Source organism: Rhinoderma darwinii, chromosome 4 (assembly GCF_050947455.1).
Source record: "Rhinoderma darwinii isolate aRhiDar2 chromosome 4, aRhiDar2.hap1, whole genome shotgun sequence".
Lineage (NCBI taxonomy): Eukaryota > Metazoa > Chordata > Amphibia > Anura > Rhinodermatidae > Rhinoderma > Rhinoderma darwinii.
In genome coordinates this window covers 318,799,947-318,816,964 of record NC_134690.1, presented here as the reverse complement: position 1 = coordinate 318,816,964, position 17,018 = coordinate 318,799,947, and the positions used below count along the sequence as shown (strand labels likewise).

Here is a 17,018-nt window from a genome sequence, read left to right as displayed (position 1 = left end):
ATAGGACCAATAGAAACTACAGCTCGTCCCGCAAAAAATAAACCCTCAACCGCATAATCGACGGAAAAATAAGTTATGGCTCTCAGAATGTGGAGACACAAAACAATAATTGTTTTCCTTGTGAAAGTAGTAAAAAATATAAAAAAAACTATATACATTTGGTATCGCTATAATGGTACTGACCCGCAGAATAAAGTTAGCATGCTGTTTTTACCGTACGGTGAACGCCGTAAAAACAAAACCCCCCAAACCAATGGAGGAATCAGTTTTTTTTCCCATTCCACCGCACAAAGAAATTTTTCCCAGTTTCCACTATATTATATGGTACAATAAATTGTGCCAGGAAAGTACAACTCGTCCCGCAAAAAACAAGCCCTCATATGGATATTTCCACTGAAAAATTAAAAAGTTATTGCTTTAGGAAGGTGGGGAGGAAAAAAACTAAAGTGTAAATCCGAAAAATGGCTGCGTCGGGAAAGGGTTAAAATCTAAGGTACTCACCAGTTTCGATCGTTTTTCATTTTATCAACAGAATGTGTTTGCCACTTTTAACTGTGCACATATGATATGGTCTAAGTATTCCTACGGGACATACCCATAAATTGCAGATCTGATGGCCTTTGTTGTGCTCCTACCAAATAAGTTTCAAAGTTGAGATATTCCAGTGTAGGAATTCCAGCCTTCTTCGTGTGAGTGTGCTTAAAGAGGACCTGTCCGCTCTCCTGACATGTCTGTTTTAGTAAACACTTGTTTTCCCAATAATATAACAATTCTGAAGCATCTTTTCTTAGAACTCTGCTTTGTGCCATTCCTCCGTTAGTCCTCCTGAAAATCGATCAATAAATTGACAACTGGGTATTATCATTCCCCCTTATCAAAGAGGCGTGTCCGTATACAGGATGAGACTGTAAAGACTGATTGGACATTGTCAGTGTGTGAACTAACACACCCCTAACAAGTAACACCCAGTTGTCAATGTATTCATAAATTTTTTTGCAGGGAGAACATGTGAATGGAAAAAATGCTTCAAAATCATGACTTTATGGGCAATACAAGTATTTGCTAAAACAGAAATCTCAGGAGAGGTGATAGGTCTTTTTTAACACTGAATTCTTTCCAAAGGAGAGAGGAAGGCCAGTAATCCCTGATACCACTTACTTGACCAAAAGTTTCAGAAGGTGGAAGCGGGGAGCCCAACCTAGGGGGGATGATTTTATTTTCATTTTGCAGTATGTTGCCATATATTTACGTCATGTGTTAGTGGCACTCCTGAATGATTTGGGGAGCTTTCTTGTGCATCTAGTGGATATAAGGCTGTTTCTTATATATATTAAAAACTAAGCAGAACATTTGAAAACTGTAGGATGTGTAGGTACATATAAATCGCTAGGTCAGATCTCGCTTGCGGGTTTATTTATTTGTGTGTGCGTGTGTGTGTGTGTGTGTGTGTGTGTGTGTGTGCGTGTGTGTGTGTGTGTGCGTGTGTGTGTGTGTGTGTGTGTGTGTGTAAAAATGGGCTGAATTCTCTTGTTATATTTTCCTTTTTAAATCATCTCATTGTTTTTATTAAATCTCTGGAACAGGCAGGAGAGGACACCTCCAAGGAGACCAAAGATAATGTGGAAAAAGTGGTTGAAAAGATCATTCATGTGTTTGTGGATGCTCTCCCTCATGTCCCGGAACACAGGCGACTGCCCCTCTTGTCCCAGCTGCTGGACACTGTGGAAGCAGATCGATTCCTTTGGGTGCTTTTAGTTCTTCTTTTCCAACAACATGTGACCAAAACTGTCACTGTGGCAACCAATGGGGAAAAGGTAAGATAAGGCGTTCTGGGAAAATACTAGCTATACGGAATTTGCTATCTGTCTGCCAGATGTATTCAGTAAAGCCTTTGTCTTGCATGGTAAGTGTCATTTTTTTCATGATAATAAGAAATGTTAATTATTATGTAATGGCTGAGAATACCCGGCTCGTACAGTTAAATCCACTGCATGGACGTCTATAGTGTACATCTATGTATTTGGGCTGATGCTGAAGATCTACTTGTTCTCACCCCTTTTATTTGCCCTAGGACGCAGTATTGGAGCGGGACACAGAATTTTGGATATCGGTCTGCTGTGAATTCAACGTCCAGAATCAACTGAAGAGTTTGATCAGTCTTCTAAAATTCCTCACCAAACTTCCCGAAAATAAAGAAGAAGGTGATGAGGAGAATAATACAAATTCCATGGGTGTTTTGATACATGCAGAGTCTTTACGTTTCTTCCAGTGGAGAGTACACTAGTATGTTAGGTTCTCTTTACTCAAATGTTAATCATAAAATATTAATGTTTGTTCTCTTTGTAGATGATCTTGAACAGAAGAAAACCAAGGTGCGAAAGCAGAAGGTTCACAAGGAAGACACAGAACTCTTCAATGTGGCAACAAATTCTGCTAAGCAACTCCGTCACTTTAAGTTTTTATCTGTGTCTTTCATGGCAAATCTTTTGGCCTCTCACTCTTTTGTCGGCAAGGTATATAATAATATTCATATCTTGTTCTCTCTTACGTATGGCTGTTTTCATTATTTGCCATTATTTCAGAACATTTTTATTTTTCTTAGGTTGTTGAGTGTGAAGCTGCTGAGGAATTACAAGAATTGGAACAAAGGTATGCTATGGAATTTTGCTGTTGTAATTTGCTATTTGCTGCTTTCCCAGAAGAATGCTTTGTCTCACCTTTGTGGAGTGGTGTTCTTTAAGAGGTTATTTCACAAAGCCAACCCCCGTTTCTTTAAAAAAAGAAAAAAAAAAAGCCAGCCAGGAAAGTACAGCTTCTCTAGCCATCGGTGATACCATGAGCTGCTACGGCCTGGGGAAGCCGCATCTGCCCATATGTTTCTATGTAACAATGCGTGCTGGACTTTCAAATGAATGGCTGACTATGTAATGCATGGGCGCGACCGGTCTGCTAGAGTGTAAGCAACTCTCACATAGTGTAGCTTTAATCTGACTCAAAGGGGAGCCCCATTTATAACCTATGTATGCTCTAATAGTATATATGGATGTAGTTGTCCTGATGGGACAGCCCCTTTATTGTGTTCCGGAGGCTGCATAGTAACAAAGCACTCGATCCACAAATCACAACCCCAGCTCTTTGCTCTGTTGCTGCGTAACTTACATCTGACTTTCTATTACACTAAATATATTTCAATACCTTTTTTTAATCTATATGACTACAGAATTTTAGAAGAGGTTCTCTGCTATATCAAATTGGTAGCTGGCTCCGTGGAAGCAAACGCAGACAAACCAACGGCAAAGTTCTGGCGGGCTCTTCTCAACAAGTCCTATGAAATGCTGGACAAGGTAAGTTCTACTTAAAGTCCTGAGGCATACTAATAAATCCGAAGTGGTCAGAAAGTGAACACCATAGCCAACAATAAATAAAACTGGCGTATCTTACGCAAGTCTAAGTAAAAGAGATAGTGGAAGTGATTTGCACCAAATTTATTAAAAGGTGCTAATATTTGAATAAATGTGGCGCGTTTTGAACTTTCTGAATAAAATAAAGTCTACGCCTGCTATGATCAGGCGTAGATTTGTGCCACTTTCCGTTATGTGGCCTAAACTTTGTCTTCTTGGAGACCATGCTCACTTTTTTATCGTTCCTTTTTAAATTTGGTGAGTGATGAGAAGAGTCACAACTTTTACTGCAACTTTGTCGCTCGGCACTGAGCCCATTTTTGGCTCCGTTTACACCAAAAACTGGTTTGAACTGCTTAGTAAGTTTAAGGTCTTGTCTGTAAAATCTGAACGCATTTCCATTAAATGAATGGGACAGTATTTGGATAATCTTCTTTAGTGTAGTGTGTAATTGACCTTCTTTTGTGTTAAAGGTTAATGCTCTATTGCCTACTGAGACCTTTATCCCTGTGATTCGTGGACTTATGTCCAATCATCTTCCGTCTGTACGGCGTAAAGCAATGGATCTCCTTAACAACAAGTTACAGCATCGAACACACTGGAATGAACAACAGGTATCACCTCTATGCATGAATAAAATTCAGCCTATTTCTTCTCCTAGAGTACACAGTTATACCTATTAGAATGCATCTGTTGTATTTCAGCTTTCTATGTTTGCAGCCTTTTTCCAATGCATATAAATCAAACATTTTCTGTTTATGACTGCAACACTGACTGAAATCCGATACATGTGCATCCTGCGTTCTGAGCCTCTAAGGGTCAGTTCACACTGAGTTTTTTTTGGCCATGATTGGCTTCAATGGGAGGCAGAGGCATCCTTTTCCCGGGCGGCTTGCCGGGAAATAAAAAACTGCATGTCCTTTCTTGCTGCGGTTTCCGCCTCCTGAGCTCCCATTGAACCAATGAGAGGCAGAAAAAATGTGCCACGCTCGTTTCTGAGTGTTTTTCAGTGTTTTTTGCCTACAGTCCTTGCATTAGCTTCAATGTCTGCAGGGCGTAAAATGCTGCAAAAAAAACAAAAAACACGGAAAAATACATGCACGCAGTTCAAAATCGGCCTTAAAATTCCTGAAGGAATTCTGAGGCAGCTTTTTTCTATCTGCAAAAAACTCGGCTGGGTTCACACAGAGTTTTTTGCAGGCAGAAAATCTGCCTCAAAATTCTGTTTGGAATTTTGAGGCAGATTTTGCTCTGCCTGCACACCGATTTGTCGCTGCGTTTTTTGCCCGCGGCCATTGAGCGCCGCTGGCAAAAAACGCAGCGAAATATGCTTTCTCTGCCTCCCATTGATGTCAATGGGAGGTCAGAGACGTAAACACCCGAAGATAGGGCATGTTGCTGCTTTTTCCCGCGAGATGGTTTTTCCGCTGTCAATGGGAGGCATTTTCAAACATTTTTTATATGCATTTTCCCACGCGGTTTCCGCGTCAAAAAACTCAGTGTGAACTTACCCTAAGAATGCAGCTGCTTAGAACTTCTCGGGAAGTGTGCAGTCTAAGCCACTGAAGACTTGGTCTTGCATGTTTCCCTAACAGTATATTCACCTATAGGTGGCACTAGAGGGACAGTTTTTCCGGAGGACAGCTATTTTGCATACTTTTTCCTAGGTAGAACTGCCCTTAATATTCCCTGCAAGGAGAATCCAGACCTTATGAGAGTTTGTAGATTTCCTTATTTTTAGCGCCTGGCCAATCCACTGCCTATTTATTGAAAAACGGTATTATTCATTATTATAACACTCAAGAAAAAGCATTATTTAAACATAGGTGTTAGTTTCATAAACTATATTGTTATATTTATTTTAACCACATTACAATATTCATTGCCTGTACCTATGTGAGGTCTCTTTTAGTAATATATATTTTATTTGTTCCTAAAAGTTTGTTATAGTAATGTCGTTGTTTTTTTTTGTCCCTCCTTTTAACAGATTGAGTTACTTTTGGGACTTGTTAAGGACCTTCTTTCTGTTGCACAAAGGAAAGGAAACGTTGAAGGAGATGAACAAGCCATTAACAGACAGACTGCTCTCTACAGCTTAAAACTACTCTGCAAATGTTTTGGTTCTCATAGGCAGAAAGTATTTGTGCCTGTTCTTAATGCAGCTGTTGTCCTAATATCTGCGGAGCAGCCAGAAGAAAAGAACGTTGTAGGCAGTGCTTTACTGTGCATTGCTGAAATTACCAGCACTATCAAGGCTCTTGCCATTCCACAGCTGCCCAGGTATGCAATCCGATATTAGTCCATTTCAGTAGAAATTTTCGTTCACCTGGGTGATTGTTCTAACTAAGGAATGTGTTCCTACCTAACGCTACTCTGCTGTTTGCTTTTAACAAGGCTACAGAATTTCTTTACTTTTTTCCTACTTATAGAAGTAAAGATTAGTTATGTGTGAACTATAGCACTATTGTGTGTATGAGTACCCCTTTAACCCCTATCCGCACGAGTAAGTAACTGTACGTCCTTGCGGGAGGTTACTTCCCGCACGAGGACGTACAGTTACTGAGTTTTTTCCGGTCAACACTGTCGGCGACAGTGTGCATCGGGAACCGGGAGGTCAGCTGATCCTTTGCTGCTGATTTTGGCGAATTAGCCCCTTAAATTCGGCGATCGGTTGCAATCGCCAAATTTTAGGGGTTTCTAGCATATAGGCAGACCCCGCTCCGAAATCGCGGTGTTTGCCGATAGTATGGCAAACGGATGCCAAACAATGGCTTCCGTGTCTGCCATGGACGGAAGCCCATCAGGACCAACAACTTCGGCTGGTCCTGATAGGCTTCCTGTCAGAGTGACAGGAAGTCACTGTTTCGTTCCCGATGCACACTGTCAGTAACAAGGTGTGCATCGGGAACTGGGAGATCAGCTGTCCCCGACAGCTGACACTCCAGTGATGCCGATCAGCGGCTCATCGCTGCTGATTGCGGCAATTAACCCGATAAATGTGGTGCTCGATTGCGATCACCACATTTAGGAGGTTTGTAGCACATCAGCAGCCCCCATGCAATTGTGGGGGCTGCTGATGCTTGTGATGGCATCCGGAGGCAAGGCAACGGCCTCCGGGTCTGCCATGTATGGAAGCCTATGAGGACCAGCCTAAGGCTGGCCCTCGTAGACTAACTGTCAGGCTGGGTTCACACGAGCATGTTACGTTCCTCTCCGTGGAACTACTGTCCCGTACTGAAAACATGATTACAGTACGGGACAGTAGTTCCACGGAGAGGCAGGGACTCCCCGCATTGTACATAACTATGATGCTAGGAGCCCGGCTCCCTGCAGTGTGTTCGGTCCGGGACTTGAGGCCGAAATACGTTCCGTCCATTACGGACGTAACATGCTCGTGTGAACCCAGCCTCAGAGTAACTGTGACGTCACACTGACAGTTGGAATACGTTACACTACCTAGGTAGTGTAATGCATTCTAGCAGCGATAAAAGCTGCAGGTAAAAAAAAGAAAGCGTAAAAAGTAAAAAAAAAGTTAATGTTTTATAAAAGTGTAAAAATAAAAGTTTTTGTTTTCCTAGAAGTCATTTATTATAGGGAAAAAATGAAAACGTAAAAAAAAAGTACACATATTTGGTATCACCGTGTTCGTAACGACCCAAACTATAATGTTATTTTTTCCGCACGGTGAACGCCGCAAACAAAATAAACGGAAAACTATGTCAGCATCGCTATTTTTTGGTCACCACCCCTCCCAAGATATAGAATAAAAAAATGATCAAAAAGTCGCATTTATCCCAAAATAGTACAAATAAAAACTACAACCCATCCCGCAAAAAACAAGCCCTTACACAGCTTTTTTGACGAAAAAATAAAAAAAGTTACGGCTCAGAATAGCGTGTCTCAGAAAATAAATTATTTTATAGAAACGTAATTTTATTGTGCAAACGCTGCAAAACGTAAAAAAAAAAAAAATATACACATATAGTATCGCCGTAATCGTACCGACCGGCAGAATAAAGTACAACCTAATTTATTGCGCACAGTGAACGCTGTAAGAAATAAAGAATTTAAAGCGCCAAAATCGCTGTTTTTTGGTCACCTTAGCTCTAAAAAAGATCCTGTGGGGTCAAAATGCTCACTATACCCCTAGAAAAATTCCTTTAGCGGTATAGTTTCCAAAATAGGGTCACTTTTGGGGGGTTTCCACAGTTTTGGTCCCTCCGGGGCGTTGCAAACCCGACATGGCACTGAAAACCAATCCAGCAAAATCCAAAAGGCGCTACTTCCCTCCTGAGCCCTGCTGTGGGTCCAAACATCAGTTTATGACCACATATGGGGTATTGCAGTAATAGGGAGAAATTGCTTTACAAATGTTGGGGTGCTTTTTCTCCTTTATTCCTTGTAAAAATGAAAACATTCTATGTTTCCAAAGAAAAAAAGGTGATTTTCATCTTCACAGACTAATTCCACTAAATTCTACAAAAAAACTGTGGGGTTAAAATGCTAACTATACCCCTAAAAAAATGCCTTGAGGGTTCTAGTTTGCAAAATGGGGTCACTTTTGGGGGGTTTCGACTGTTTAGGTACCACAAGACCTCTTCAAACCTAACATGGTGCCTAAAATATATTCCTAAAAAAAGGAGGCCCCAAAATCTGTCGTCTCGTCTATTTTGTCCATTAGGAGACTAGGGCCACATGTGGGATATTTCTAAAATCTGCAGAATCTGGGCAATAAATATTGAGTTGCGTTTCTCTGGTAAAACCTTCTGTGTTACAGATTATTTTTTTTTTTATTACAAATGAATTTCGGCAAAAAAAAAATGAAATGTGTAAATTTCACCTCTACTTTGCCTTAATTCCTGTGAAACGCCTAAAGGGTTAAAATACTTTCTGAATGTGGTTTTGAATACCTTGAGGGGTGCAGTTTTCAAAATGGGGTGATGTATGGGGACTTTCTAATATATAAGGCCTTCAAAGCCACTTCAGAACTGAACTGGTCCCTGAAAAAAGGGCCTATTGAAATTTTCTTGAAAATATGAGAAATTGCTGCTAAAGTTCTAAGCTTTGTAACGTCTTAGAAAAATAAAAGGACGTTAAAAAAAATGTTGCAAACATAAAGTAGACGTATGGGGGATGTTAACTAGTAACTATTGTGTGTTTGGTATTACTATCTGTTTTACAAGCAAATACATTGAAATTTAGAAAAATGCAAATTTTTGCTAAAATGTGAAGTTTTTCACAAAAAAATATTGAATTTATCGACCACATTTTTTCACTAACATAAAGTACAACATGTCACGAGAAAACAATCTCAGAATCGCTTGGATAGGCAAAAGCATTCCGGAGTTATTACCACATAAAGTGACACAACAGGCCTAAAGGGGTTAATTCTGGGGTTATACAGTATTACATAGTTACATAGTTACATAGTTTGTACGGTTGAAAAAAGACACATGTCCATCAAGTTCAACCAAGGGATGGGAAGTGGGATGGGAAAGGGGAAGTAAAAAATTTCTACACATAGGAGTTAATATTTTTTTGTTCCAGGAAATTATCTAAGCCTTTTTTAAAGCCATCTACTGTCCCTGCTGCGACCAGCTCCTGCGGTAGGCTATTCCATAGATGCACAGTTCTCACAGTAAAGAAGGCTTGTTGCCTCTGCAGGTTGAACCTTTTTTTCTCCAGACGGGAGTGCCCCCTTGTTTTTTGAGGGGGTTTTACATGGAACAGGATTTCACCATATTTTTTGTATGCGCCATTCATATATTTATATAAGTTAATCATGTCCCCCCTTAGTCGTCTTTTCTCCAGGCTAAATAGGTTTAGTTATTTTAATCTTTCCTCATAACTTAGATTCTCCATGCCCCTTATTAGCTTCGTTGCTCTTCTTTGTATTTTTTCCAACTCCAGGGCATCCTTTCTATGAACTGGAGCCCAGAACTGGACTGCATATTCTAGATGAGGCCTCACTAATGCTTTGTAAAGTGGTAATATTACATCCCTGTCCCGCGAGTCCATGCCTCTTTTGATACACGACAATATTTTGCTGGCCTTTGAAGCAGCTGATTGACACTGCATGCTGAAATTTAGTTTATGATTTACAAGTACACCCAGATCCTTCTCAACAATTGACTCCCCCAGTGTAGCTCCCCCTAGGACATATGATGCTTGCAGGTTTTTCGTACCCAGATGCATAACTTTACATTTATCTACATTAAACTTCATTTGCCAAGTGGACGCCCAAACACTTAGTTTGTTTAAATCTGCCTGCAATTCACAAACATCTGCAAAAATAGAAATAGTGCTATTAATCCCATCCTCTATATCATTAATAAATAAGTTGAATAATAGTGGTCCCAGCACTGAACCCTGGGGTACACCACTTATAACTGGGGACCATTCAGAGTAGGAATCATTGACCACAACTCTCTGGATACGGTCCTTGAGCCAATTCTCAATCCAATTACAAACTATACTTTCTAAACCTATAGTCCTTAATTTACCCATTAGATGTCTATGAGGGACAGTGTCAAATGCCTTTGCAAAGTCCAAAAACACTATATCCACAGCGGCCCCTCTGTCTAGGCTTCTGCTTACCTCTTCATAAAAACAAATCAGGTTGGTTTGACAGCTTCTGTCCTTTGTAAAACCATGCTGGCTGTCACTTATAATACTATTTATTGTCACATAATTCTGTATATAGTCCCTCAATAGCCCCTCAAACATTTTCCCCACAATTGATGTTAAGCTTACTGGTCTATAATTACCCGGCGAAGACCTAGAGCCCTTTTTGAAAATAGGCACCACATTTGCCCTGCGCCAGTCCCTTGGCACTATACCACTCATGAGAGACTCTCTAAATATTATGAAGAGGGGGACAGAAATAACTGAACTAAGCTCTTTAAGAACTCTAGGGTGTAACCCATCTGGTCCCGGGGCCTTGTGTACATTTATTTTATTTAATTTAGCTTGGACCATATCTACATTCATCCAATTCAGTATATCAACTGATATATTAACAGCATCGGCAGCGGCTACATCAGCTGCTCCTTTTTCTGTTGTATATACAGAGCGGAAGAACCCATTTAGTAACTCTGCCTTCTCTTGATCCCCTGTGACCAACTCCCCATTACCACTATCTAAGGGTCCTACATGTTCAGACCTGGGCTTTTTTGCATTTATATGCTTGAAGAATTTTTTAGGATTTGTTTTACTATCCTTGGCCACCTGCCTTTCATTTTGTATTTTTGCTGATTTTATTACATTTTTACAGATTTTATTAAGCTCTTTATATTTTACAAAGGCTGCAGATGTACCCTCAGATTTGTATTTTTTAAATGCCCTTTTTTTGTCATGTATTGCCCCTTTCACAGAAGGTGTAAGCCATGTGGGGTTTAATTTTAGTCGTTTATACTTGTTACCTGTAGGAATACATTTTGCACTATAATTACCCAAAGTAGATTTGAAAATCTCCCATTTATCATTTGTTCCATTATTTGACATTAGTTCTTCCCAGTCCATATCCTGAATTGCCGCCCTCATCCTGGGGAAATTGGCTTTCTTAAAATTAAATGTTTTTGCCCTCCCAGTCTGCGTTTGTTTTTTACAGTATAGGTAAAATATAACTATATTATGATCACTGTTACCAAGGTTTTCACGAACATTGACATTCCCAACAAGCTCTGCATTATTAGAAATGACCAGATCCAACAGAGCTTCACCTCTAGTCGGGTCTTCCACAAACTGGCCCATAAAATTTTTCTGCAACAGGTTGAGGAAATGTCTCCCCTTTGCAGTTGAAGCCGAACCATGACACCAATTAATATCCCGATAATTAAAATCTCCCATTATCACAACAGTACCCGCCTGTTCAGCCCGCTCCATTTGTTTATATATTTGACCTTCTATCTCTTCAGTTATATTGGGGGGTCTATAGATTACACCAAAAGTAATTTTTTCAGTGTTTACTTCCCTTTGTAATTCCACCCACAAGGTTTCAACCTCCTCACAGTCTTCACCCTCTGTCTCATTTACACTCACCTTCATATCGCTTCTCACATACAGACATACACCACCGCCTTTCCTATTTGCCCTGTCTTTCCGAAACAGTGTAAAACCCTGTAGATTTATAGCCCAGTCATGTGAAGAGTCCAGCCATGTTTCAGCAACACCAACTATATCTATATCTTCTTCCAGTATTAAGGCCTCCAGCTCCCCCATTTTGCTTGCTAGACTTCTGGCATTTGTGAACATACACTTTAACTTGCCTTTAAATGTTTCACTTTCACTATCAGAAATGTGATTATTTGACATTTGGGCCTTTTTATTTTCACTGCTGTTTTGTAACGAAAGGATCTCCTTGTCTTGTTGTCTAGTCCTCTCCCCACCGTCTGTTTCTCCCCCCACCAATATAGTCTGACCCCTCTCTAACCTAACTACCCCTTTATTTCCTACATTGGCCTCCCTCCTCAGCCCTAGTTTAAACACTCCGCCACCCCAGCTAGAATTCTCTCCCCCAGCACAGCGGACCCACTTCCATTTAGGTGCAAATCATCTGCAGAATACAGTTTGTACCCCAATGAAAAGTCAGCCCAGTGCTCTAGGAACCCAAATCCTTCTCCTCCTATTCTATTCTGTGCCATACTGTAGCTTTTCTATATAAGACATCTAAACAAACATTTTTCAGGACTGGTAGATAAAGCAGAAGATTGATAAGGATGGAATCAGTGTATTCATTTCAGAAGATCTTGCTGACTGAGCCGGTCTGTCTCCTGTGAGGCACAATTCTGGTCACAGTGTGATGGTCCATGTGGTTATATTTCCAAGGATTTACTTCGTGTTTTTTTGGGAGATTTATTACCCCCTTTAAAGTACAGTTTTACCGGAGAAGCGTTCATATAAATACAGTTTTCGATTAAAAAAAATTTCTATACATTTGATGGTGCTCACCGATGGCACTCTTGGCATGTCGTTGTTTCCAGGCTGATGCCAGCTCTTCTCACCACCCTGAAGCATCGGAAGGAGCTGCTTACAAGTGAGATTCATCTTCTGAGCACAGTGACTGCCCTCCAGAAAGTTGTGGAGACTCTCCCGCACTTCATGAGTCCCTACCTACAAGAGTCAATGCTCCAGGTTAGTTCATTTATTTTTTATTTGCAATCCAGTACACAAACCTAGCATTGCCTTGTGTTGTATTTAGTCTATATAAAAAATAGCATTTTCAAGCTTCAGAATCTCATATCCTTTGCCTTTTTTGTGGCGTTTCTTACTTTTCCCTCATTGACTATAATAGGAGAACCACACATAAAAAAACATTTTCCTGTTACCACAACACATTTTTCCCCCAGACACAAATCTAGGAACATTTCTTAGAAAGTAGTAGTGTTGTGTAACTTGTGGACCCAGCTTATGAGGACTTCCAATTTGAAAGTTCTTTTTAAAATTTGATGCCTCTTCACAATCTTCATTGACCTCTCTATGCCAAAGTGTACTAGTAATTGGCTAGATAGGGGGTAGTGGGTTGCAGCATATTCCTTCCCAAATTACTGTTTGATTGTAAGGTGTCCATCCCAGGCTTTCATGAGAGAAAAAAAAAGCTAAGCGTTTGCAATTGGAACTTCTGCTTTTGTATAGGCTTAATAGGTGTTCTAGGCAGGTCAACTCTTGGAAGGTACTGATTCCAGCTGGTAGGTCGTCTCAAGGCATTGCTCCCTTGAAAAAAGTATGCAAAATAACACCCTGTAAGTCCGTGTCAGACCCTTTGTAGAGCCTTGAAACCTGATTAAAAAGTAATCGACCAAACTCATGAGACACCCATTTTTAGACAGCACTGTTTCGAAGTTATTGTTCCTCATCAGTGCTGAATATGGGTCTGAAACCCCCTTGATAATATCTTTTCTTTATAACTATTGAATCGACTATAAATGGAGAATTGTCCTTTGCGCAAACATACAAACTCGACATGCCATAGATGACTGTGAAAGCTTAGCCTTGTGCTGCTCCTGATGTGTGAATTTTGTGGTTACCTAGGTTACACGTCTTGATAAAATTGCTGTCAAAGTCGGACCCACATCTCCACTTTCCGTGAGGGTGACAGCGCTGAAAATAACTTTGGCAAAATTAGCAGCCAGAGTTCTTCTCCCAGCTGTCACTAAATGCTTTTGTCATCTTCTGGACACACAGCAGGTAAATGTGACTTTTTGTTTCCTTTCACTTTATGATTATCCATAATTAACCTACCTACACCTCTTTAAGCAGCAGGCAATACTTTATACCAACGTGCTGCTTGTGTAAGGACATATTTAAAATGTATTTTCCGCTCCCGCTGCCATACGGTTAAGAACATTTTATATTCATCATCCTTTATTTGTTCTGTATTTAGCACTTTTACGGTTCTTTTATTGAAGGCCTTAGTCTGGCCTATGTAAAGCGTATTGCAATAAAAGTAAGAACGCCAACTGTGTATGAATCTGACACAAGATTTAGTTGGAATCCATCAATATTTATTGAAATGTAATCTCTTAAGAGGTTTTTGTTAAAAAGATAACGTGTTGCAATAAGTGATAAGTCCACCTTTGTTACTTATTCAGTTTTTTAAAGCGAGAGAATATTGTACTGATCCGGTTATAGCCCGTTTAATAGTCTAGAGCTGCATTCATAGTTCTGCTGGTTGTCATTGGAAACAGTTGACTGGCTTGTTTTCAGACCCTCCTCTAAGGCTGTTATTACGCTGCCGTCAGAACACAATCATAATCGTTTCAGTCTGAACTATAATTGCTTTGTGTGAGTAGACCTCACTATAAGATGTGTGCAATCTCCTGCTTTAGGGTGTAATAGGAGGAGCATTTTAAGGTAGTTAAAAAGAATAAAAAAATTAATAACCCATTCATTTCACCGGTTCTCATTGAACATGGCTTACTACATGGTAGCTCTTTCTATTGTGAGTAATATTTAAGACAACCAGCCAAGAATATTTCTGATGTGTGTGTTGTAATTAATAGGACCCCCTGCACGAGACTCTCTGGTGTGCACCCAGTCCCTCTCCACGCCTGATGTCAAATTGGGTGGGAGAATTGAATTGGCGGGACACTTTAAAGCTGTATTTTTTACATTCTTACATATTTGAAATATATTTTCTATTTAGCAAAAGTACCTTGGATCCCTAATGGACATATTAAGGGAACATGTTGCTGCAATGGACAAACAGCAGCTGTCATCTCATCAGTCTGAACTGACCACATTCTTCCTCAAAGCCCTGGATTACAGAGCAGAACATACAGAGGTAATTATAATATGGGGAGAGCTATTTGTCTAATTTATGTCAATGAGCTAGGTTATGTTATGTGAGAGGACATACTGAAGAAGAAAGTTGGCAATGCATTTTGTTCATGTGATAGATAGATATATATATATCTATCTATATCTATGTTATAAACCACACTTTTTTCCTCTTTTACAGTGTGATCTGGAAGAAGTGGGCAATACTGAAGGCCATATCATTAATTGTTTCATCATCATGGTCATGAAGCTTTCCGAGGCAACTTTTAGACCCCTTTTTTTTAAGGTAAGACCAGACAAAGTAAAATGTAAGCACGGACTTCTTCTGTTCACATCACAAACAAGCTTCTGACGTATGTGCTAAATGTGTACATAGGACACCATTAGCCCAATGGAGGCCAAACAAGTGTCCTTTTGGCCTTCATCGGACCGATTTTTTTTGAAAGATTGAATAGTGGAATAGGCTGCGCTTTTCCATCCTGCCGCGGTATGTATATATATATTTTTTTAACGTGGGAGACTGTGGGTGACGTATGCCACACATTGGTATATGTCACAGGTCCGTTCAACATGTATGTCTTGGGCTTTCAATAGCGTTTTATGATGTATATTTTAAACTGATACTGTTATAGTCTGTGGGTCACAGATACATTGAACAGTGGCACCCGTCACCCATAGAATATAATTATATCTGTTTATCAGTTTGTGACTTTTTAATTTAACACATACCATTTAAAGAGGCTCTGTCACCAGATTTTGCAACCCCTATCTGCTATTGCAGCAGATAGGCGCTGCAATGTAGATTACAGTAACGTTTTTATTTTAAAAAAACGAGCATTTTTGGCCAAGTTATGACCATTTTTGTAGTTATGCAAATGAGGCTTGCAAAAGTCCAAGTGGGTGTGTTTAAAAGTAAAAGTCCAAGTGGGTGTGTATTATGTGCGTACATCGAGGCGTTTTTAATACTTTCACTAGCTGGGCGCTCTGATGAGAAGTAACATCCTCTTCTCTTCAGAACGCCCAGCTTGTGACAGTGCAGATCTGTGACGTCACTCACAGGTCCTGCATCGTGACGGCCACATCGGCACCAGAGGCTACAGTTGATTCTGCAGCAGCATCAGCGTTTGCAGGTAAGTCGATCTTACCTGCAAACGCTGATGCTGTTGCAGAATCAACTGTAGCCTCTGCTGCCGATGTGGCCGTCACGATGCAGGACCTGTGAGTGACGTCACAGATCTGCACTGTCACAAGCTGGGCGTTCTGAAGAGAAGAGGATGTTACTTCTCTTCACAGCGCCCAGCTAGTGAAAGTATTAAAAACGCCCCGATGTACGCACATAATACACGCCCACTTGGACTTTTACTTTTAAACACACCCACTTGGACTTTTGCAAGCCTCATTTGCATAATTACAAAAATGGTCATAACTTGGCCAAAAATGCTCGTTTTTTTAAAATAAAAACGTTACTGTAATCTACATTGCAGCGCCTATCTGCTGCAATAGCAGATAGGGGTTGCAAAATCTGGTGACAGAGCCTCTTTAAAGTGTAGCTAAACGTTTGACAAACTTCTGACATGTCATAGTGACATGTCAGAAGTTTGGATTGGTGGGGGTCTGAGCACTGAGACCCCCACCAATCGCTAGAACAAAGCAGTTGAAGTGCTCGTGTGAGCACTGAGCCGCTTCGTGTCTGTTCGGCTTTTTCCGGAAAGCACATGTATCGGAGTACGGGCTCAATGACTTTCTATTGAGTCCGTACACCGATACGTTTTATTTCCGGAAAAAGCAGAACAGGGACGAAGCGGTTGAGCGCTCACACGAGCTCTTCAGCTGCTTCGTTCTAGCGATTGGTGGGGGTCTCAGTGCTTGGATCCCCACCAATTCAAACTTCTAACATGTCACTATGACATGTCAGAGGTTTGTCAAACGTTTAGCTACACTTTAAGTCTGTGGGTGACGGGTGCCACTGTTAAGTTGGCAGCGTTATTAGGAAAGTCACTTATTTTGTGTAAATAAACAACGACAAAACACTGCAGCCAGAAGAACGTCAATAAGGAATTCTTAAACGCACTACAAACAGTGCATTGTTTTGGTGGACGTTTTCTTGCAGGTATTAAAACAAATTGAAGCAGAAGAGAAGCAATGATCAAGCGCCAAATGATTTAAGAGGGAAGACGGTTGTTAAGCCATGAAGAAGGACACAAGCGTTGTCCGAAACGCGTAGGCACAATTTAATACTGCTAACCACCCTTGTATTTGAAAATATTTTCTTAAGAAGTTTTGGAATAAAATTGGAATCATGTTCCCTTTTTAAATAGTTTGGCGCTGGATCATTGCTTC

At 40.4% G+C, this 17,018-nt stretch overlaps 1 protein-coding gene across 1 annotated transcript in view; it reads left to right on the top strand.

Moving 5' to 3' along the window:
* HEATR1 (HEAT repeat containing 1) overlaps positions 1–17,018 on the top strand; it is a 102,002-nt gene that overhangs the window by 56,699 nt on the left and 28,285 nt on the right. The window contains exons 30-40 of the mRNA XM_075862760.1: positions 1,584–1,814; positions 2,072–2,201; positions 2,347–2,513; positions 2,603–2,649; positions 3,221–3,344; positions 3,875–4,015; positions 5,389–5,681; positions 12,383–12,533; positions 13,431–13,586; positions 14,545–14,682; positions 14,860–14,964. Of these exons, the coding sequence (XP_075718875.1) occupies positions 1,584–1,814; positions 2,072–2,201; positions 2,347–2,513; positions 2,603–2,649; positions 3,221–3,344; positions 3,875–4,015; positions 5,389–5,681; positions 12,383–12,533; positions 13,431–13,586; positions 14,545–14,682; positions 14,860–14,964 (1,683 nt within the window). The remainder of the gene's footprint in view (positions 1–1,583; positions 1,815–2,071; positions 2,202–2,346; positions 2,514–2,602; positions 2,650–3,220; positions 3,345–3,874; positions 4,016–5,388; positions 5,682–12,382; positions 12,534–13,430; positions 13,587–14,544; positions 14,683–14,859; positions 14,965–17,018) is intronic.